At 34.3% G+C, this 23,231-nt stretch overlaps 1 protein-coding gene across 2 annotated transcripts in view; it reads left to right on the top strand.

Annotated features, from left to right (window-relative positions):
- The first annotated feature begins 9,008 nt into the window (after positions 1-9,008).
- Positions 9,009-23,231, top strand: part of LOC134258431 (sodium/calcium exchanger 3-like) — a 55,758-nt gene continuing 41,535 nt past the window's right edge. For both annotated transcript variants that reach the window (XM_062740979.1, XM_062740978.1), the window contains exons 1-2: positions 9,009-9,161; positions 14,411-16,208. In XM_062740979.1, the coding sequence (XP_062596963.1) occupies positions 14,470-16,208 (1,739 nt within the window). In that variant the 5' untranslated portion in view covers positions 9,009-9,161; positions 14,411-14,469. The remainder of the gene's footprint in view (positions 9,162-14,410; positions 16,209-23,231) is intronic.

Below are 23,231 nucleotides of genomic sequence, written 5' to 3'. Positions count from 1 at the left end.
AAAACCCCTTAAATGTCTTGTTTTTCAAGAACAGCAAGGCCATAATGAGTGATTTTAATAGACAAGAACAATGTATCTCAGGTAGTGCAGATTCAAGTTTGTACTAATCTCGTTCCCCAGGGGTGTGGTAGGGGCCACAATAAAGGAGCAAAATTTTTTCTTCGAATGTGTAAGAAAAATATTCTTCTCAAGAACAGAAGAGCCATGTTTAGTCACATTTATATGGAAGCAATCCTCCTTAAATAGTGCAGATTCACATTCAAATCATGGCCCCTCAAGTGATCAATTGCTACAATTTTTTTTCTGCTGACATGTGTTGTTAGTTGTGTTTCAGTCTTTATCTTGATATATTTTTCAGCTTTTCTTGAACTGCTGAAACAGTTTCAACCATAACATCTATATGGGTGAGGGGAAACTCTTGTCTCTTGGGGCCTGATTTCAATGCTTTAAAGACAAATGAGGAAGAAGAAAATTAACTTTTCAATGTAAATTTACTTGGATTTTTTTTTTCACAATTTAACAAATAAATGAAGAAATTGAACAATTTTACATTAGGCACTATGTACAACATTGGTTATAGTTTTATTTACTACAATGTACCTAGATAAGAAACTAAAATTCTTTAATTGGTGAACCCTATAATAGGAGAAGAACTGTGCATAGTGTGATGATTCTGAAACTTGCATTGTACATTTTGATTAAGCTGCCAATCCACATGAATCAAAAGTTATGAGAACTTCTTTGATGGATATGTACTGTAAATCACTTATTTTCATGGGGTCTAATTTTCATGGTTTAAAGAAAAATCTTGGTTCATAGGGATTTGATTTCGTGGATGAAGAATTGTTTAGTTGTTATGTATGTAACATTGATTTTACATTCTGTGGTGACAGGAATTTGTGGGTCCTTACATACCTCGAAAATAACATGTATGTACAGGTTATAAAGTTGATTTTTTCCTTTACAATTGATTGTTTGTTATATTTTTGCTTGATTATTGTACACATACAGTATAAGTATGAAACTCCTGTAATGCATATTTCCTAATAAGTATCCACACAATCTGTGATATTTTTTATTTGAATTAGTCCCACCCAATGTTGGGGAGTGGTAGTGTTTAGCTTGATGTACCTATTTGTTTTTCACTGATCACACCTTATTATTACAATGACTTTTTGCTTACATGCATTTTTAACATGGAATAAACCATTCATAATTGTGTAAAGAGAGGATAACTCTTACAGTAGGCTACACTTAACTTTGGTAATAGTAGTGTGAATTTCATGATAAATTTCCTTATATTTCTCAGAAATATGTAAATCATGTCCTATTTTCATTTCATGTTCAATATTTACCATTAGATGACACAAAATGTTTTAACGGACTACAAACTTAACATTGTGTGATACAATACTCCTTGTTTTGGTTTTGTAAAACAGGTACTATTAATTTTTTTTTATTTACAGTAAAATACACTTTAAACAAAGTACCAGGGATGGATGTTTTAGCTTCATTATAAATGTTATTTGTTATTTCTGTTAGGTTCACATTACATTTTAAAGCCATGGGGAATGAAAATCACACTGCTTTTTAGTGAGCATCAATTCATTATTAGCATGTTCTTCATAACCATGTTTTACTGTATTACCAGTATGGTATTATCTATGAAATGAGTATACATTCCAATCTGAAATGTGTCTATTGATAATCCTTTCACCAGAGCCTTGGGCTCAATTTGTGTAGCGTGATATCTGTATGGTAAGCATAATTTTTATGGATTTTTCAACTTGTATTCACACTGGTTTGTTTATGGGGATTTAAATTTGTTCAGAAAAAGAGTTAATCCTTGGGGATAGGGAGGGCATGAGAATTGGACTTTTTTCCTTTACATTCTCTTTGATATTGTTCAATCTGTTGAGTTAGGGAAATAATATGGGGGCATCACTAGTCCAAAGTTGCTATATTGAAATGTATTAAGATTTTTTAGCAAAAAAAAAAAAAAAAGGATTTATTTCTTTAAATTGAAGCATTACATCTCCTAAGTTAAACGAAATACCTGCTGTTAACTTACACTTGTTTCTGTTCTGATTTTCATTTCATTCATTATTCAAATGTTCTTAGGAAAAACTATTCCTATTCTGCCCAACTATTTACATGTTTATATGGGTGGCTGTGTGTTTGGAGCTTTATTTAAAATGTTGCTTTAGATTTGATTGTTAAGAGATTTATTGACTTAAACACACAATTTTCAAAGTTGTATGTGATAAACTTTTTTTGATTTTTACATGCATAAAATGCTTATATTATATATTTATCATGTTATGGCTGTTAAGTTGGAAATATATTTAAATATTTAAATAAAGCTGAATATTTATGCTTTGTCTTTTTTAACAGGTAATTGTTTGTCCCCTACGTACTCAAAATCTCATTCATGTGTCAATCTGTAGTCCTGTTAGTCTGTCCTTCTATTACAAAAACTTTAACCCTGGTCTTTTGAATGAGAAGAGATAGACTTTTATATTATGTATGTGGATTACCTGTGACAAGACCTTTTTAAATCCACAATGATTTTTTACCCTCTGACCTTTGAGTTTGACCGTTTTTTAGCAAGTTAAAAAAACATTTCTTAAAGTTGGCCGTGAGAAGAGATAGGACTTTAATATTACATATGTATATTACCTGTGACAAGACCTTTCTAAGTGCACAATGATTTTTTACCCTCTGACCTTGACCTTCAAGTTTGACCTTTTTTCAACAAGTTAAACATTTCTCTAAATTTGCCAAAACTTTTGAATGAGAAGAAATAGGGCTTTCATACCAAACATATATATATATTACTTGTGACAAGACCTTTCTAAATGCACTATGACTTTTGACTCCGTGGCCTTGACCTTGGCGTTTGACTTCCTTTTCCAAATTTTACACATTACTTTAAATTGGCCAAAACTTTTGAATGAGAAGGGATAAGGCTTTTATACTACACATGTATATTACATTTGACATGACCTTTCTAAAAGCACTATGATATTTGACCCCTTGACTTTGAAGTTTGACATATTTTACAAAAACTTTAACCTTGGTCATAACTTTTGAATGAGAAGAGATTGGACTTTCAGGTGTATATTACCTGTGACAAGACCTTTCTAAGGACACTGACTTTTGACCCTGTGACCTTGACCTTTACATTTGACTAACTTTTCAAAAATGTTAGTTTTTCCTCATAACATCTGATAGAGAAGAGATGGGGCTTTCGTATTTGACATGTATTGCCTTTGACAAGATATTTCCGAGCATGCTATGATTGCTGACCTCTTGACCTTCATGTTTGACCTAATTTTCATAAAAATAAACTTTGTGATAACTTTTGAATTACATATGATAATGTGTTGATTTTTGACACAATACACCTAAAATAATGACATCTCAACCACAAAGACACTGAAAGTGGAGGACCACAAATCTTTGAATTTGCTTGTTCAAGTTAAATATACAGAGAACTGTGCATCTTAAGTATTGTGGTTGGTTACAAACATTACCTCTTTTTCAAACACAGGTCCAAATTTGATCACATATCACATATGGGCTTGGTCACATAATATAGGGCCCAATCAAATACCAGAGAGTTAGGTCACAAAACAAGAACTTGGTCACATAACACAGGGGCTTGGTCCCATACCATAGGTTTTTCTTCACATATCTAGGAGCTGGGTCACATATCACTTGGGCTAAGTGATCAAGTATCTCATGGGCTAAGTTTATAACACAGAGGATTGGTCACATATCATATAGGGGTGAAACGGTTCTCCAGGATATTGATTCACCACAGTGTTTTTGCTTAGTTTGATAACACGGTACAAAATCTCCATTTTCGGTTCAGATTATATTTCGGTCGGATCACCATTCATGCAGTTGGGTTTGGCATAAGGTATAAACATTTTTCTCAGTATAATTAAGTAAATTTTTGTGGATTGATAGTTTGTAAAATAATATTTAACAGTCAAATAAATTTGATTAAAATTCATTAAATTATGTGGCAGATTGAGTCAATGAAAGGATAAAACAATATGGTGGAATTTGTTTCCTTCTATCAAAATGTATTGTATAGAAAATAGCCGTACTGTGACAAAATTTCATGATACGTATTGAACTGTGAAGAGGCTTTTTGTTTCATCCCTAATATCATAGTAGCTGGGTCACATAATGAAAGGGCTTGGTCAAATATCACAGGGCTGTATCACAAAACTTGAACTTGGTAACATATCAAAGGGCTTGGTCACATTAAAAGCTGCTTCAAACATCACAGGGGTTTGGCAACATATCATAGGGGCTTGGTCACATATCACAGGGGCTGGGCTACAGAATGCAGGGGCACATATCACAGGGGGCTTGAATACCACTTGATAACATATCACATGGGCTGGGTCTCAAAGCACAGGGGGCTTGTTTACATAATACAGGGGGTTGGACACAGAACAAGGCTTTTGTTATATATCACTCACTGGGGCTTGATCACATTACTAAGGGACTTGGTCTCGTATCATATGGGGCTTTATCACATATCACAGGGGGGTTGTCTACTATCGCAAGGGCCTGGTCACAAATCGCATGGAAATTTGATTTAAAAAAATTTTGTAAAAGGCTTAAGGCTTCTTAAAATATCGTTCAGAAGCAAAAGTGTTACACACAGAATGTATGAATTTATGTCCTTGACCTTTTGACCTCGAAATCAATAGGGATCGTTTTAAGGTCAAAGGGGTTTTGATATAAATTTCAATTGCAAATGCTCAAAGATATCGTCTGGAAATGAAAGTGTTACACAGACAGAAATAAGACATAGTTACTTAAATCAATACACCTCATTCCCGCTTTCAGTGAAAGAGCAAAAAAAATCGGTTGACTAAATTATGTAAGCCGGTTTCTTTGCATTGTTTTTAAATGCCCCTGGATCTTATACAATTTAGTTTAACAAGGTAGGAGAAAATGCAAATCTGCAAAACAATTATTAAGATGGTGTAATATTTCTCGAAAAATTCTTTGTCGCAAGTACATGCCATGCCGGGGGGGGGGGGGGGGGGGTATTTCGGCACAAATCCCATCCTTTGTCTCTTGCTCTTGTTTTGGAAATTTTGTCATTTATCTCTTGTGGGTTTTTATTCTCAGACTATTCTATTCTTTTGCCATTTATTAAATTAAGTCGAAATTTTTCACTCAAAGTCCCCACAACACACTCACACGACTTTTTCTCTGCTTCTTTTCAGATTTGGAAGGGGGCCTGGGGGGACTTATGGATTAATTGTTTTTCAGATTTTTTTTTCACTCATGGGGTGGGTGGGTGGGTATGAATTAATTTTTTTTTTTCAAAACTTTGTTACGTGCCTGTATATATATGTACCTCGATCTGAGTTCTCATTATTTTTTGCCGGAAAACCCCACAGGCTTGTACTGATTCTGATCTTCAATATAAACTTTCCGCCCCCATACTCTCCGTTTAGCTCTTTAGAGTATTCTCTCTATTGATTATCAGTAGAATATTGCCAGTCATCCTGATGAGGGATGGATAAGACACTCGTCGCCCATTTCTTCTATTAAGCTGCGAAAACGATTTAATTCATTGAGATCTATGGCCCTCAAATGCCGTCTTGCTTACACAGGGCTCCTTGATATAAACACGAGAGGGGGGGGGCTCATTTCCCCCATCAGAAAAAATGGGAATGATTATTATTTTGTTGTATTGTACTTGTGAAAACGTGGTCAAGACAAAAGGAACTTTACACATCATAGGCGTCGGAACCGGGAGGGCTTAGCCCCCCCCCCCTTTTTTTTCCAAATATATCACTTAGTATAGACATTGAACGTTGCAAAAATATGTAATTAGCCCCCCCCCCCCCCTGACTTTCCACAGACACGTCGCAGTATAGGTTAAAAAATGGGGAAAGTGGTGGTGTTAGGAAAAAAAATTTTGGTACTGAAATTCCAGTGGGACCCCCCCCCCACCCCCACGAAATAGGATTTTCTTGTTTGGGAAATGGATTTTTACTTTTTTTTCTGTTTTTTTTTTTTTTTTTTTTTTGCTTGTTAGTTTTTTTTTTAGGTATAAATTTTTTTTTACACTTAGCCCCCCTTTCAATTTGCTTCCGACGCCAATGCACATGGTATATAATATACTGGAAGGATTGCCTTTTCCAAATCCACGTTTTATAGGTCAACTTGCTTGATTTACTGATTTTTTTATACCCACACTTTCTAAAGAAATTTCAGATATATGTATATTGTTATTACTCTGATCTAGGTGTTTGTTCGTCTGTCCCACTATTGGCTTCCTAAACTACTAGTACTCTTACATTTAAGCAGTAGCCAACTCTTCTGTTGCAATATGATTGGAGGCGCCTTAAAAGTTGCAAAAATATGTAATATTCATTTTCACCCAAAGGGTCAGGCGTGTGTGGGGGGGGGGGGTCAGGATTTTCCCACAACATCCTGATTTCTTGAACTTCTCTATCTTTTTTTTTTTTTTTTACACAGTCATATTTTTTTAATATGTGAAACCTGAATCCCATTTACCCCACCCCACCCCCCACCCCCCAAAAAAGAAAAAAATAGGACTAAGACCGTAATGTTTTTGGTCATAGTCACAATAATTTTTAAAAAGTTCACCATAACCATTTAAGAGAGGTCCCTATTTCCCGGAGGGGGGTCAACAATTCCAGAGGGACCGGACCTACCCCCCCCCTCCCCTTTTTTGATCTGTGAAGGTGATTTTGAATAGAACAGTTAATTCTACAAGAATTGACATTAAACTCAAGTTTTAAAACTGATCTGGATTGTAAGTTCTTTTGTAAAATGGACCGGCCTTGATCGTGATGAGCGAGAGTCAATCGTGGACACAATCACGATCATATTGCATCAAAGGTGTACAAATCGTTTTATAATTTATTGATTTGTACGAGTACCTTACAAATAACCTGAAATTTCAGAGAAGAATCTGAGAGCAACGACTTATGTAGCGTATCGCACGACAATGGGAACCGGGTGTTTTTAACTGCTTACTAGTATCTATCAGGCACGTACGGTATCGTTTTTTTTTTTAAACCCGACACTTTTTGTTGTAGTATAGTCAAATACGGGAAATGATAAAAATGAAGTATGTGCAAAAAAAAAAAATGGAACTGAAAGAAGTTGGAGACCTTTACCCTATATTGATATGTTACTTTTTGCTTTCTTGTATCAATTGTAATATTATCCGTTTCTTTGCATGACATATTGTAATATAGAAGGAGGAGAACTAAGTTACATAAAACTTGTTTCCAATCCTTTTGATTTACTCAATAAAATATCCTCAAACAAAAACCTATACATACTTTTTTGCTTGTGTTTTTTTTTTTACAGTTAAGTTTTCTTCCCCACCCCTTCAAAAACGATGCTACGTGCCTGTTTTTGAAATGAAAGGAAAGAATTATGTTTCGTAATATTTCCAGAGGTTATGGACAGACACAGCGGGGGGATACAGCTATTTGAATGGGAGTGAAGCACAAGTTCATCTGACGGGCCACGTGAAGAAATGTCAAAATAGAACGGCCATGTGCCATCAGCAACCACGTGTTGATGTCAACATTTTCGTTACATGAATAAATAAATTCCGTTTTTACAGAACACTTAAATACCACTTCAATTAAAACACAAACTATTTAACAATAAAATGAGGTTAAATGTCACTATAAGGTTAGATCCACAAATTTAAGCTTAAAATTAAGACATGCTATGATCTAAAGCGGGAAGGGGGGGGGGGGTGCCCGGACCCCTGACAACCGACAAAGTCGGTATGAAAAGTCATGCAGCAAGCGGCTACCCCAAACCTGTACACTAAAAAAAAATCAAATTTTGAGTTGAATTGATAATATTTAAACTTTTTCTTTAATCCAGAGAGGGGGGCATATTTATTTACACTACATTACTTCCAATATGTTTAAAATAAAATTGATCTCATCAAATTTTTGTTTGGAAGTGTGTCGTATAAATTGATTAGAAATAGGGCGTGTGAGTAAATCTTGACTTGAGCTCCGTGAATTTGTGTAATCATTCGCGTTATATACCCACATTTTCAGGGGGGTGCTGATGTGAGTTCTTTTTTCTTGATTTATTCGAACACATTTTTTGTGTCTTTGATATAAATTTAATTTTTTTCTCGGACGTCTAAATGCGCACATTAGTACATGTATAATACTTTAAAAACGTGAAGATACATGCAGTTGCATATATTATTATATAATATATATAGATATATATATATATATACTGAACATTAATGCTGGTAAAAATAATGTGCTTACGGTCAAACAACTGGTTATTAGTTTTATATTGTGGATTTGAAGATTAATTGTTTGTGTTGAAAAAGGTTAATCTTTGACTTTTGAGGTGACGAACCATCAAAATTCATTGTACTCGGCACCTATCATCATACTGATTTTTTTTAAAATTTACAATGGAGTTTATATTGAAATACCTATGTCACTACATATTTTATGAACCATCAAACTACTTTGGCTCATTGTAAAAATTTTAAAGATATTTATTTACCGAGTCCAGTTCAACGTTTTTCTTCTTCTTTTTTTTTTTTATCTAATGTCACCTACATTTACAATCAGAGTTCGGCAATATGAATGTTGATGTTTCTTCACTAGGATTACAGATTGACCTTACACTTAGGAATCTCGGGTTTATTTTAGTCACTTTGTACGCTAATGGCCCCGAATTAAATATCAAGTTGTGGGAGTTTTCGCTTGAGTGGTTATATCAACCTTTTATAATCATAAAGATAATGTTAACATTATGTTACTCTACAGGTATTTCAAGTTATTTCAAGTTTAGTTCGAGTTCATCGAACTTTCGCAGAAAGACAGCATGCATTTTTGACAATTTGATACATTACACCTTTTTGATTTTCACAGAAAGGTTTTGACGTTTTCGCCTTTGTTGACAATAACTAGCAGAGTTGCATGCCCTTTGCTCACAGACTGCGCTGGATGCTGTGTCGTTTCCCACAATGCCTTATTTAGCGTAATTGACGACTTGTATGTGATCTGCGGCGCTCGCTGCTGATGTGAATTTACTATGGTGCATGGCAGATGATGAAACACTTTGGATTCCTTAAATTGCAATGACAGGTAATGTACCAACAATATGGTAAAATCTTTCATTTTAAAATCATAACAGTTTAAAGATATTGAAATAATGCTTGAATTCATTCTAAGAGTACATTTTTATTTTGAGATTCTGTTTGAGTCACCACCGACGTTAGTGTTCGGCTAATTTCGTTACATTTTTAAAATTATGGAAAATTTATCCTCTTTTTGTTGGCGTGCTTTGAAAACCTGTAAATTAATCGAAGATTTAGCTCTATGTATCACTCTGGCGCTGTAACTTGACACTAGGCCTAAGCCACAACAAGCAACGTGTGTATATAAAAAAAATTGGCAGTGGAGATGTCGTTCTAAAAATTCCCCTTTCCAGCCAATTTGTCCAGTTAATGTATACTAATAGACAAAATCACTGGTTTATATTCCACACTGCCTTCAGTGAAGTTCATTTTAAATAAAGCAGAGACATAAATAGAAACCTAACACTTGCATGTTTCCCCCTAGAAATGGATTATTGAATATCAGCAACGATTGACTTGTGTCAGCTTGTGTTAGGTATTTTATGATTGTCTAAAGCTGTTTGCATTGTTTTTAGTTTCGTTCACGGCCTTTTCATTTTTTCTTTTTAATACAGAACACTGTATGAACTGTTCATTTTGGGTTCTTCAAGGTGTATAAGCCTAGCTGTGGTGTTTGGATTTTAACATGTTTATTGATCATACTGTGTTTACACTTTTTCTTCTTAAGTACATAGTAATCTATTAAACTAACTGTGCTACATTTATGGTTTTTAAATGTTCACTAGAATTTAACTTTATGATTTATGTTGCTTCTAAAGGTAACTGTTGAGGACGGGGTGATGACAATATATGTGAAATGAAAACAGTCTTCCCAATTATAAAAACACATAGCACTCAATATTATACTGTATACAGGGTTATTTTCGCCCTTTTGAACTTGTGGACAATTTTGCCCTGTTTTAAATTCGCCCAATCATATTTCTGTTTAAGAAATTATGAGGTGTAATTTGAATTCGCCCCGTTTTAAATTCGCCCAATCAAGAAGAGGGCGAAAGGGGCGAAAATAAAACGGGGGCGAAAATTTCCCTGTATACAGTAGCTTAGATACCCCCTCCCCCTTTATTTAAGACCTAGCTAATATGAATTTTTGAGGTAAGATATATGCAACTTCAAAGTTGGTACATATATTTAAAAACGATTTTGACTGCCTCATATCTTTCCTCTCTTAACAATCTGATGTAAAAAGTTTTTAAAAGGGCGCATTTTATCTCATTTTGTTTTTTACTGAGAATGGAATGGAACTTTTCTTTTCAGTTTCTATACATAGTGTGCTTTTCAGTTTCTATACATACTGTACTTCTCTTCTGTCTCATGTTATACAGCATCACGTAAAGTGTTTTGTTGCTTAACTCTGTAATAGACACCAGACATGTTTTTCTGCCATGTTTATCGGGTAATCCTTCACATGTGTACATATTACGGACATCCTACAGGCCTAATTTGCTTATCTGCTTCTCACATTGTGTGCATGTCTAATGAACTTTTTTACACCTTCTGCTATTAAGCTGGGGATCTGTTTTGCTGCCTAGACATCTACACTCACAGCAGGTATATACTCCTGATGGATCTGAAGGTCTGAGCCCTGTAAGTTATGTAGATCTGTGTATAGCTCTCAGTCACTGGATACCTCATACAGCTATCTGAACCAGATGTTGACTGCTCTAAATAGTATCTTACAAGGTTCTATCTACATATGGTTTAAAACCTGTTATGACTTCTTGAATGATGATCTGGGACTCTTTATAGACATTTTCCTACCTGGTATGTTTAAAATTATTGCACAATTTGCTTCAAACCTGCATCTGATTTTAACAGATGTTTAGGAGTCTTTGTGCAAACTGTACGATAAAATTTGGTTTAATCCCCCCCCCCCCCCCAATCCCCCACCCCACCCTACAGACACAAGGTATGACTGGTCCCTTCATTTTAAAATTGACATAGATAAACAGGATATATTATTATTATGTAATAAGTCATTAACAAGATATATTCTGTTATCTGAGACACACATTCATTATCTAAATAGAGACCATTTCTTGGAAGAAGAGATGTATGCTTTGTGGCATTATAATGTTATGATGAAGTCAATGTAATTTGTTGAATTACTTCTGAAATTTGGTGTCAGAATTAGTTATATTCACACTTACTCCCTTGTATTACATTTCTCTGAGAAAATAAACTGTAGACATGTACCATTCGTATTAACAGAAGAGAGGAAAAAATGCAATTACACAGTGGGAATAGGGGCTTATATCTAATCAGAAAGAAAGTTGAGAGGAGAGCTCAGAGCAAAATTGTTAAATATTCCAATAAGTTTGGGATCTGACTGTTTGATAGATGTGGACAGTGCCAGGCCCTCACAATGGAAATCTTACATTTGGCACCATTATATGAAAATAATATATAGGGATGTCAAATCGGTCAATTTTTCATACTCGGTTACTCGGACGTTTTTCCGATCGAGTACCCGGGTACTCGGTAAAAGTGTAAATAAATAAGAACAAGTAAATCGATGAATGTAAAACATTGTAAAGTCTTGTAGAAATAAAACCACATGCTCTGATAGGAGGTTTAGCTGTAAGTGCATTTCTGTTGTAATAATGATGAGCACTTCGTGCCCGACGAAATTTAATACAACAATTTTTAAAGTTCAATTTATCAGATAAACACAAGAAATGAAATCGTAAGTGGTTCATGGTGTTTTTGTTTAAAAAAAAAATCTGCTCCGTAATTGTAATGTAACTCTTTGTTGCGTTTGACGTCCAGGTATCAGTTGTAAGTTTGACTTGAACTTGACCAAGTTCTAACAGAGCGGATTTACGATTTTCGTATACTTTTCGATCCTAGATTTTATAGTATTACGGGACGGTGTTTTGTAGTTTGGTGCAGCGATGGACATCATTTTTTTTTTAAGCCTTTGCCTTTAACCATTTGTACATGTATTGGCATGTAATCAAACACAACCATATTATCAATCGCGCGTGTACTCTTTTCCCGAGAATTTACGGCTTCTCGGAGAATTGACAAAATTATCTAATTTATTTAATCATAACAGACCTTAAACGATATTCCGTGAAAACAAATAATTAAAGCAAATTAAAAAAATAAGGTTGGAAGACAGTCGAAGGTGAGTAAAGCCAGGTAACAGGTGCTTGGTCACGATAATTACTGTATAAACACTGCCAAGGGCGATAACGGTCATTTAGAGGAGTAGGAAACCCTAATTACCGTAGGTACAAGTGCAATGAGAATTTAAAGTTTTAAAACAGATTGTTTAATGCATTAATAAATAAATAAGCTTAGAAATATTCAGAAATATACATCAGTAACCGAGTACCGATTTTAGAAAATAATATATTAACCGGGTACTCGTTGACATCCCTAATAATATATAATCATTACCTGAAGGAATGTAATCAGCTTAACGAGCTGACTGGGTCATCAATTGAGAGGGATATATTGTGTAAAACAGAGAAGAAGAGATTCATCAAGACAGACCAAAGTATCTGTTAAAAAAGGCGATATATGACCTGTTGCTAAGCATTGCTAAATACTGCTAAATAGTGATGCATGCTAGTAATTACACCATTAAGACTTCACAGATATCAGAAGTATGTACTCCACAGAAAAGGTAATTACACAGTTACGTCAGGGAGAGCTCAGAAGAAGCCTTGATGCTATTAATAGAACAGGCTGTTTTTCATTTACTACGCTCACACTTACAGGTCATATGGTACTCTTGAGTTTTTAAGAAAAAAATATTGTATATAAAACAGTCATTGTCAAGATTTCTTGTCTGTGGCTCATCTGGGACATTATGGTATATGCTTCATAACACACATTGATGTAAATGAGGGAGTGAAATCAATTTCATGCATTACATTTGAGTGCTACGCAGAGTAAGTATAAACATTAATTAGTAGAGAGAGTAATAAAGTGCAGATGCTGGAATGGATATTGTCTATATACTGTATAAACTCAATTGAATTAGCTTTATATGCTAGTGAGACATTTAGGGGCAGCCCTGCTACTATTAATTCTAAAGTCAGGAAATAAAGGAAAGGGCCATCTGATATCAAGCCTTGATCATGTATTGGATTATCTGATCAAAGATTATGTACACTGTACAATGTTACTCTGAGAAGATTTTTTTTTGTAAAATTTTGCTGATTTTGGTATTCATTATTTGCATTTATGTTCAACTTGATTTTTTGGGAGTGAATGGAAAATGAGCTCTGTATGTAGAATTTACATTTTTCATTATGACCTCCCCCCCTCCTGCCCCTATCACACACAGTCATACAAACTATTTTGTGCCTTAATTTGTGTTCCTACAGAAATGAGCCAGAGGATATTGCGTGATGAAAAACAAATAATTATAATAATCGATATGTGATAATAACAGTTAGTCTAGTACATGTTTAAGTTACAGAATACAATATAAATATTTTTATAGAATAAATTCACAAAAATTTGAGATGAATGCAGAGAGATTTGCATAAATTTGATTTATTTAAGGCAAGAAAATAATGATCTAACTTAGAGAACAGAGTGAGTCATTGGTAGTAGATATAATGGGAGTTGTGTATCTTGTTTTTCCTTTGAAGAGAGAACATATTGACATATTGAACCAAATTAAATGAGGTGCGAAGAACCCTTAAAAATATCAGTTATATGTATTCCAAATTCATAGAGCTATGAGAAGAAAGTCAAAGCTGAAATACCACTATTACAGTTGAGAATGATCACACAAAATTGATGCCTTGGTTACTAAGAATAGAAATATGTTAAATTCATTAAAAACACTACTCTTTCTTTTTATGTCCAGTTTATAAGTATTAATACACAAACAGACCATACAAAGATACCTGATTCTGCTTTAGTTAAAGATTTTGAGAAATGATGTTGACTTCAATGGTCATTAAAAATAGGAATTTCTGTAGAATTCATTCAAAACACTTTTCCATTCGCTTTAGTCCAATTCTCAATTATCACAAAGCACTTCTCAAGTAAGAGGCCAAATATAGTCATTACAATAACTTGTCCTTTGTAAATTATGTAAGATAGTGGTTTAATGATCCCCCACCACCACATTATACTTAGTCACTGTATGCCAATGTCTAGCTGTCCATTTCTAATCTTTCACAGTCCTTTGTTTAAGATTCCATGATTTAAAAGAAGTATCTTTCTTTACAGGATGTGCTTCTGGGATTGAATGAAGTCGTCAGCCATTGGTCAGTAATTGTCCAGTAGCCATGTCTGTAACAGAGATGAAGGGGAGGATGTCTCCCGTTACTCCGGTTCTTCTATTAACAGTTTTTCTTCTCCAACTACCACTGTCTTCAGCTTCTAACACAACATCTTCATGCGTAGTGGACGTCAAGCCATGTAAAGGAGGACTTATATTTCCCTTATGGGAACCAGTGCTGAATCTAAGTATAGGCGACAAGATCGCGAGAGGTGCTGTTTACTTCTTAGGAATGGTCTACATGTTTTTAGGAGTGTCCATTGTGGCTGACCGATTTATGTCCTCCATTGAAGTCATCACTTCCAAAGAAAAGGAAGTGATGGTGAGGAAGTCTGATGGATCAACAACGACTGTTAACATTAAGATCTGGAACGAAACAGTGTCTAATCTAACTCTAATGGCTCTAGGTTCCTCAGCTCCTGAGATCCTTCTGTCTGTAATTGAAATCTGTATCAATGGCTTCAAAGCTGGTGCACTGGGTCCTAGCACCATTGTAGGCAGTGCAGCTTTTAACCTTTTCATTATTACTGCCATTTGTGTTTATTGCATACCAAATGGAGAATATCGTACCATAAAACATTTACACGTCTTCTTTCTCACAGCTACCTGGAGTATAATTGCGTACCTCTGGCTCTACTTTATTTTATCAGTCTCTTCCAGTGGAGTAGTTATGATTTGGGAGGCTGTGCTAACACTGTTATTTTTCCCTGCAACTGTCATCACTGCATATATAGCTGACAGAAAACTTTTCCCATATACGTTTTTGTCCAAAAAATACAGATCAAGTCGACACAAGGGCATGGTGGTAACCACGGAGGGAGATCATGAATTAGCAGACGGCAAAGCAAACCATCACGACGAAGTCATTTTCAAAGGAATTGGTGAGGAGAGTGATATAAAGGAAATCAAAGAATTTGAAGAACATCGGAAAGAATACATGGATATTCTTCGTGAGCTCAGAAAGAAAAATCCTAATGCAGACATGAAAACTTTGGAAGAAATGGCAGAATATGAGGCCATCAATCGCGGACCAAAGAGTCGAGCTTTCTACCGCATTCAGGCCACACGTAAACTGACAGGAGGGGGAAACGTAGTGAAAAAGAGTAAGATTGAAAGAAAGGCAAGTCTTGATGATGTGAAGATAGAAGTAAAGGATGATAACACAACTCGGGTGTATTTTGATCCTGGGCACTACACGGTCATGGAGAACGTGGGTACATTTTATCTGACTGTAACCAGAGAAGGAGGAGACCTAAATAAAACACTGTATGTAGATTACAAGACAGAAGATGGGACTGCAAATGCTGGATCTGATTATGAAAATGCAGAAGGAACAATTATCTTTTATCCTATGGAAACACACAAACAATTTCCAATCACCATTATAGATGATGATGTCTTTGAGGAAGATGAACATTTCTATGTCCGTCTTAGCAACTTGAGAACTGGAGACTCCCAAGGAATGTTTGACAGTAACAACACTGACGCATGTGAAGTTAAGCTTGTCCCCCCATTTGTGGCCACAGTAATGATCTTGGATGATGACCATCCAGGAATTTTCCACTTCGAGGAAAAGGAGTTGAATGTACCAGAAGCTATTGGTGAGGTTGAAATTAAGGTGGTTCGCTCCTCTGGAGCTAGAGGGACTGTTAGAGTTCCATACCATACAACTGATGGATCTGCCAAAAAGGGGAGAGACTTTGAAACAACAGATACAGATGTCATCTTCCATAATGATGAAACTGAGTAAGTACTTTTATGACTTTTAGGGGGAGGGGGTTCTATCCTATGATCATAATTTAGGACCCCGCTTTACAGGTGCCCTATAGTGATCAGTCTGTCCATCTGTCTATCCATCTGAGATCTCCTGTTTGGAGCATATCTTCTCTCTCCTTGACCCAGTCTGGCTCATATTTCACCCACAGTGTGTCTTTGGGTAAAGGTGTGCAGTGACCTTGAACCATGTTTCTAGGTCAAAGGTTAAGATCGTAGCAGAATTAAATGAAAAATCCTTGTCTGGAGCATATCTTCTCTCCTCTTGGTCCAATGTGGCTCTTACTTCACTCATAAAGTGCCACTGGTCAATGGATATCTAGTGACCTTTTACCAAGTCTCTAGGTCAAGGTTAAAAATAGCATCTTTGTTTAAAATCTTGGTTCAGTGCATAATCAGGCTCATACTTTACCAATTGATTTAGGGTACGGAACATTTGTGATTTTCCTTCCATATTTTGATAGAAAACATGCAACAATTTTCAAAGATATATTTCTAGAAGTTTGTTTTATTTTGTTACATTTATTTGCGAATATTTTCAATATCATATTTGCATATACTCAATACTTTGTGTTTTCTTCAATATACCAACGTGTATATTTTTATAAAAATAGATTGAACTTTGGGTGAATGGTTTTCATTGGTTAAGAAATAAATGTCAGCTAAGTCTTGTATTAAGAAATAGAGCAGTGTTCTATTTCTGAGTCAGACTTATTAGGCTCGAAAAAACATGTATTAAGGATGACGTTTACTCAGGTTTCAGAAATCAGAGAGGAAATTTTATAAAGTATAATATATTGAATCAAAAATTGTTTTAAATGGATGAAATTACTAAGTTTTATCTCAATATGAATTTAAAAATTTAATATGTAAATACTTGAAGAAAATATACAGGAACAAAACTCAATGTATTTCTATGCAGAGGAAATTCGGACTAAATTTGTAATTTTTCATTTTTTTCAAAATTTTTATTTCTTGCAATATTAATCACAAAGTAGGGGTTACATGTACTTTAAGTCATCATTTTTCAAATTTTATTTGTGTTTAAGCTCATAAATTATTTCAAATAAAAAATTGCTATGAAATAAAGTAATTCAAAAACATGTACAAAAACCACTGTGGTCAACATATCTCAGTAATTTGATCATTGACCCAATATAATATTAATACCATGAGAATGAGGGTAACGAAAGTAGCCAGAGACTATAAATAACTAAGAGTTCTTATCAGTCAGATTTCTGCAATATTTGATTAAAAATAGGGAAAAAACAGAAATATAACAGAGGAAATTCGGACTGTAAAAATTATCACGTTTATGGCCCAAACTCTACTCATTTCCTTATAAGGCGCAACTCTGTTCCATTGCTATAATATTTCATTATTTAAAGAGTTTTGTTGCTTGTAATATTTTGTTAGTGAAGAAAAAAATGGTCATAGTGTGAAAAATTGAGGTATTTCCCAAGAAATATTCAGGGGCCCCTAGCATGAAAACGAGGTCATTGACCTAGTTATTTGAAATTGAAATTTAACACAAGAATCATAAGTGTACAATGTGCAATAGGTGGTTTTTCGTTCTTATCAGTGGAATTTTTAGTCATCTGAGTAAAGGTATACCTTAAGGGTGTACACACGGTAAGACTAGAACTTAAGTTCCATGACTTATAAGGCAAGCCTTATCATGTGTACCGGCCCTTACTGAAAATGTATCTTTTTGAAATAAAAAAAAAAGATTCCGTTTTATTAGCATATTTATATTCCATAAACATATAATGTTTTCTGTTGGAGACTAACTATTCCTGCCATGGTTCATATTTGAGACAGATGATTGATTGTATGACTGTGAAGTTTTTTAAAAAATTCTTTTGACAAAGATTCTCATATGTCTTCATGTAGAAATTGTATGAAGGAATTGAAGGTCCTAAGATTGGTTTCAAAAGGCTTATTGTTGGCCTGTGACAGGCTTTATATTTGTAGATCCTCCTGTACTGGCGCTAGTGAAGCTTGTAATTGCACTCTTTCTTCATAGATTTGCTAAAGAGGAAAATATAGGTTACATTTAACACTGTATTACTCAGATCACCATTTATCATTGGGAAAAAAAGATCTAAATGCACATGTCATTTCCCGATCAACGTTTTGTTCAATAATGCCATAAGAACATTGACAGTTGTTAAGTATATAGTGGAGGAGCTTTTTAGCTCACCTGGGCCGAAGGCAAACTGTGGGGCCACCTTTAAAAAATTGTTTGGTTGCCCTATTCCGACCAACTGACTATAATTGCCCAGACACAAAACTTTTTTTTTATATTCCAGGACATCATATTTTTTTTTATTTAGCGGTATTTATTCCTCTGATACTGTCAACTAATATATTAAAGTTTTCTGGGAAAAAAGAAGATTTTCCTGCTTACAGCACCTACTGATCCATTAAATTTACCTTGAGTCAGGAGAGCTAAACAAGCAAAGATTATTTTATAGATGGCCTGGACATTGGCGAAAATTACTCCTATATTATGATGTCCAGAGACTTTTCTTGGTAGATAAACAATGTACAACAGATTGTTTTGCATTGTCTCCTTTAACCTGTCATAGAGATGACACATTTTATTGAATATAAAGAACTCATTGGTATTTTACTTTTTGAACTATACAGTTCAAAGTTTTGAGAGCTTTTAATAATTAAACTGTTTTCAAAAAATTACTGATTGCACTTGATGGTGGTTGGATCTGCAAACAATCATAAAAAAGTAGGCATGATTGAGTTACATAATGATAGGACCATAGACTTGTATTTCAAAATATTAAATATTCATAGATAGAGATTTGTAGGAATGATAAATCTTAATAATTAAATTGTTTACCATCAATATGATCAATTAATGGATTTTACACAAGTTATTACACATCTTTATGAAATAAACTTTAAAAATAGCTTTTAAGATAGAAGTATATCACTGTATATGTGAACAGGGAAATGCCAGCTCTAGATTATGATAATTTTCTCTTTGGGTTAAACTATGGTGGGCTTAGCTGAGTCAAAGCCTAGTCTTTTACAGAAGTCTAAGATAGCTGCATACTCAGTAATCTAACACTAGACTGGTATATCATTCTTTTGAGTTTTCAGTCTGATTTTTATTAGAAGGAAATTTGTGCATTGGACTGCCAACTGACTAGAATGACCCTGTAATTACAAGAAAGTGTACATTCTCTTTATTATTAGATATTCAGACTGTCTAATGACAGAAAGCTGAAATGTTCTTTAGTAGGATGACTCCCTCTCATGTCAGACAAAAAGCTAAAAATGTTCTACATTAAAATGACTCTGTAATGACAACAAGCTGATATTTGATAATGACTTACTGATAAATATGTTCAACCTTCAATATTTACATTTCCAAATAATTTTCCTTTAGGTTCTTTGCAAAGTGGAGCATTGTTCATTTTCTCATGAACTACCATGGATGCGCATGAATATCTCCATTGTTACATCACAATACCGCACTTGACGTAAAATTATAGTGCAAACTGTTTTGCTTTAAAAATGACAGTTGAATGGTGTAAATTTGTGGCTACTCATCAGAAAATAATGTAAATATAAGAAATGAATATAATTTTTGAAGATTCATGAGGTATATGAACTCGACGCTTCAGGCCTGCATATTTATCATGAAGCGCATTATGAAAAATGCCGGCGTGAAGCGTCGTAGTTCATAACCTCATGAATCTTCAAAAATTAAATTCATTTCTTAATTAAATTTACCAATAATTTATTAAGTATCTAAATGTGATCTGTTCAAGAACTTTGTAATTGCTAAAAACTTAAAAGGTTCCCTGTTATATTCCTTGATTTGAAGGTGCTCTGTATTACAGTGACTCTGTAACTCTTTAGTGCTGAAGACATTTTGTACTACATTGACTCTGTAACTCTTTAGTGCTGAAGACATTTTGTGCTACATTGACTCTGTAACTCTTTAGTGCTGAAGACATTTTGTGCTACATTGACTGTAACTCTTTAGAGCTGAAGACATTTTGTGCTACATTGACTCTGTAACTCTTTAGTGCTGAAGACATTTTGTGCTACATTGACTCTGAAACTCTTTTGTGCTGAAGACATTTTGTGCTACATTGACTCTGTAACTCTTTAGTGCTGAAGACATTTTGTGCTACATTGACTCTGTAACTCTTTAGTGCTGAAAAGGTTTTGTGGTACAATGACTGTAACTCTGTAGTGCTGAAGATGTTTTGTGCTACAATGACTATTAGACTAATACCTTAGTGCTGCAGGTGCTCTGTATTACAAGGACTCTGTAACTCTGTAGTGCTGAAGGTGTTTTGTGCATTTTTTTACTTACTTGAAAATGTTACTATAAATCCTAAGAGATGAAGATGTTCTGTATTACAGTGACTGTAATTACTAAGTGCTTAGTATATTCTGTATTACAGCAATTGTAATTCCTAAGAAGATGTTCTGTGTTACAATTACTGTAATTCCTAAGAAGATGTTTTGTATTACAGTTACCGTACTGTAATTCCTAAGATGTTCTGTGTTACAGTGACAGTAAATCCTAAGAAGATGTGTATTACAGTGACTGTAATTCCTAAGATGTTCTGTATTACAGTGACTGTAATTCCTAAGATGTTCTGTATTACAGTGACTGTAATTCCTAAGATGTTCTGTATTACAGTAACTGTAATTACTAAGTGCTTAGTGTGTTCTGTATTACAGTGATTGTAATTCCTAAGAAGATGTTCTGTTTTACAATTTCCCAAGGTCTGAAGGTAATGATATAATTTTGATGAATCTCTAAGATAAGACATAATGGTTATCTGTATTGTAATAACTTCATAATTTTCTACATTTGGTAGGTCTACTAGATTTCTATTAATGTTTGTAGTGGTAAGTTTTTCTGGTGTTTTTTCTGTGCTGCATCGTATAGCATATCACGTACTGTAATGACGTTCAGGTGTGTAAGTATGAGGGAATGTTGCAGAAGCTGGCATGTCATTTTTTTTCTGCTAGTCTGTAACCATCTCCTAAGTCAGATAGTGTTTCCAGTACCAAAATAACTCCTGCATCAGGTAGAAATGTAGCTCTGTCGTCAGCCAGGGGGTGCTTGATGGGAACAGACATATTCTTCCATAACTCTGCCACTTTTTATGTTTCTCCCTGGATTTATGAGTCTTGGTTAAAGAGAAATGGACGCAGGTTAAGTTTGTTTGCCATTTTATAATGGACAGCATGTGTAGTCAAGTATTTCTCTCTCTTTTTTTCGGTCTCTGAAAGAAGAGTCATCAATTTTTTTAAGACAGTGCATTTGTGCTTTATTGATTTGATGACTGCCTCATTGATAAAAGAGGGCAGGCATTTTGAAGATCTATTAAGATATTAAGAAATAGTATATTACAGAAATACTAGTTAACAAAAATAGACAATGCCCTGAATGAGTTTTCTTAGCATTGATTTTAAATATTTGGATCAATCCTTTCGCACAATCAAATTTTGTGATTTTTACGACAATTTACCCACACTTTTTAAGAACTGCTCTGGGCCATCTTTTAAGAAATGTATGCTTGCCCTCTCCTGACTTAAGGTAAAATTATCGAGTCAGTAGGTAGGTGGGAAAAGCATTTTTCCAGAGAATTTCAACATATTTGTTGACCATGTAAGAAAAATAAAAAGTACTAGATGAGATCTCGTTGCGAGCAACGAGTAGGTCTTCCGTTCGATTATTGATACGACCATAAAACAACTTTAAATGAAAAAAAATGTTCATATCAATTCCTCAAAATATGTGAGAACACATTTAAGAGTGAAATCTGTAAATTTCAGACAACTTCCGGTCTTTATAATTCACTTCCAGTGTGACCGGAAGTACTTAAAATGACCTATAACTCATCTCTGAGTGTGAAGGAATCATCCCTGATAATTTCGATGAAAAATGCTCATTTTTTGGACTACTTCCTGTTTGGAAAAAATAATTTTCCGGTGGACATAATATTACTCGAGACACTCTATTTGCCTCAATAAGAAACATTTAAAAAAGGTAAAAATAAAATTTTGCATATTTTTTTAACTACTTCCGGTGGACAACGGACGTGACGGCAACAAAAACTTTATACAAAATTCAATGGAGCCTGTCACAATCTATCATCCCTGAAAAAAAAATTTTAAAGGTTCCAATCTTAACCGTTTTTGAGAACACTTCCGTGACAAAATGACACTTAAAAAAAATAAAAACTTGGCCGATATATTTTGATGAATCTTAAGTGACGATGGCAAAATAAGAAAAAGTTCATATGATTTGCCATCATTGTTGAAAGTTTCATGATAATCTGTGTGTAGGCGTTCTGCAGAAATCGCCTGTACAAAATCGGTACCAAAAAAAAAAAAAATGTAGCTAATAATAGTGGAAAAGAAACAACAGATTTTTTATGTTTCTCCCTGGATTTATGGTCTTGGTTGGAAACGGAAGACCTTTTAAAAAAAAAGTATTGTCTCTCTTTTTTTCGAATTTAAGAAAAAGTTTTGAATTTTTTTAAGACAGTGGTCAAGAGAGCTTTAAAAAAAATTTAAGGATGGCAGTGCTGGGAATTTTTTTCATTTTAAGGAAGATAAGCTCCTCATTACTAAATTCTTTATTTCTTTTTTTATTAGCACAAAACAATATATTTTGAATGTTTTTTTTTTGTCTTCTGTAAAATTACCAATGAGCTTTTTATTTCTTTACAATGAGATAAATCTGAGATGTATTGAACCATCATGTTATTATTCCTTATTACTATATCACCTAAGGAAGTGTTAAAATTTGAGACATAAACACATTGGAGCATTTGTATAAAATAAATGGATATAAGAAGCTTGTTGTGTACATGATGAAGAGAGCTTCACACCATAATGTTTGTAGAATGGTTCATTTAACTCTCAAATCTGTTTAAATTTGCTGGCAGTTATGCTTAACTCCAGGGACTAATTTCTGATGTGCTGATTGAATGTTTG

The sequence above is a fragment of the Saccostrea cucullata genome, unplaced genomic scaffold (assembly GCF_032062105.1).
Source record: "Saccostrea cucullata isolate Sc308-1 unplaced genomic scaffold, CSIRO_AGI_Scuc_v1 ctg4, whole genome shotgun sequence".
Lineage (NCBI taxonomy): Eukaryota > Metazoa > Mollusca > Bivalvia > Ostreida > Ostreidae > Saccostrea > Saccostrea cuccullata.
This window is presented reverse-complemented; position numbering and strand designations above follow the sequence as displayed.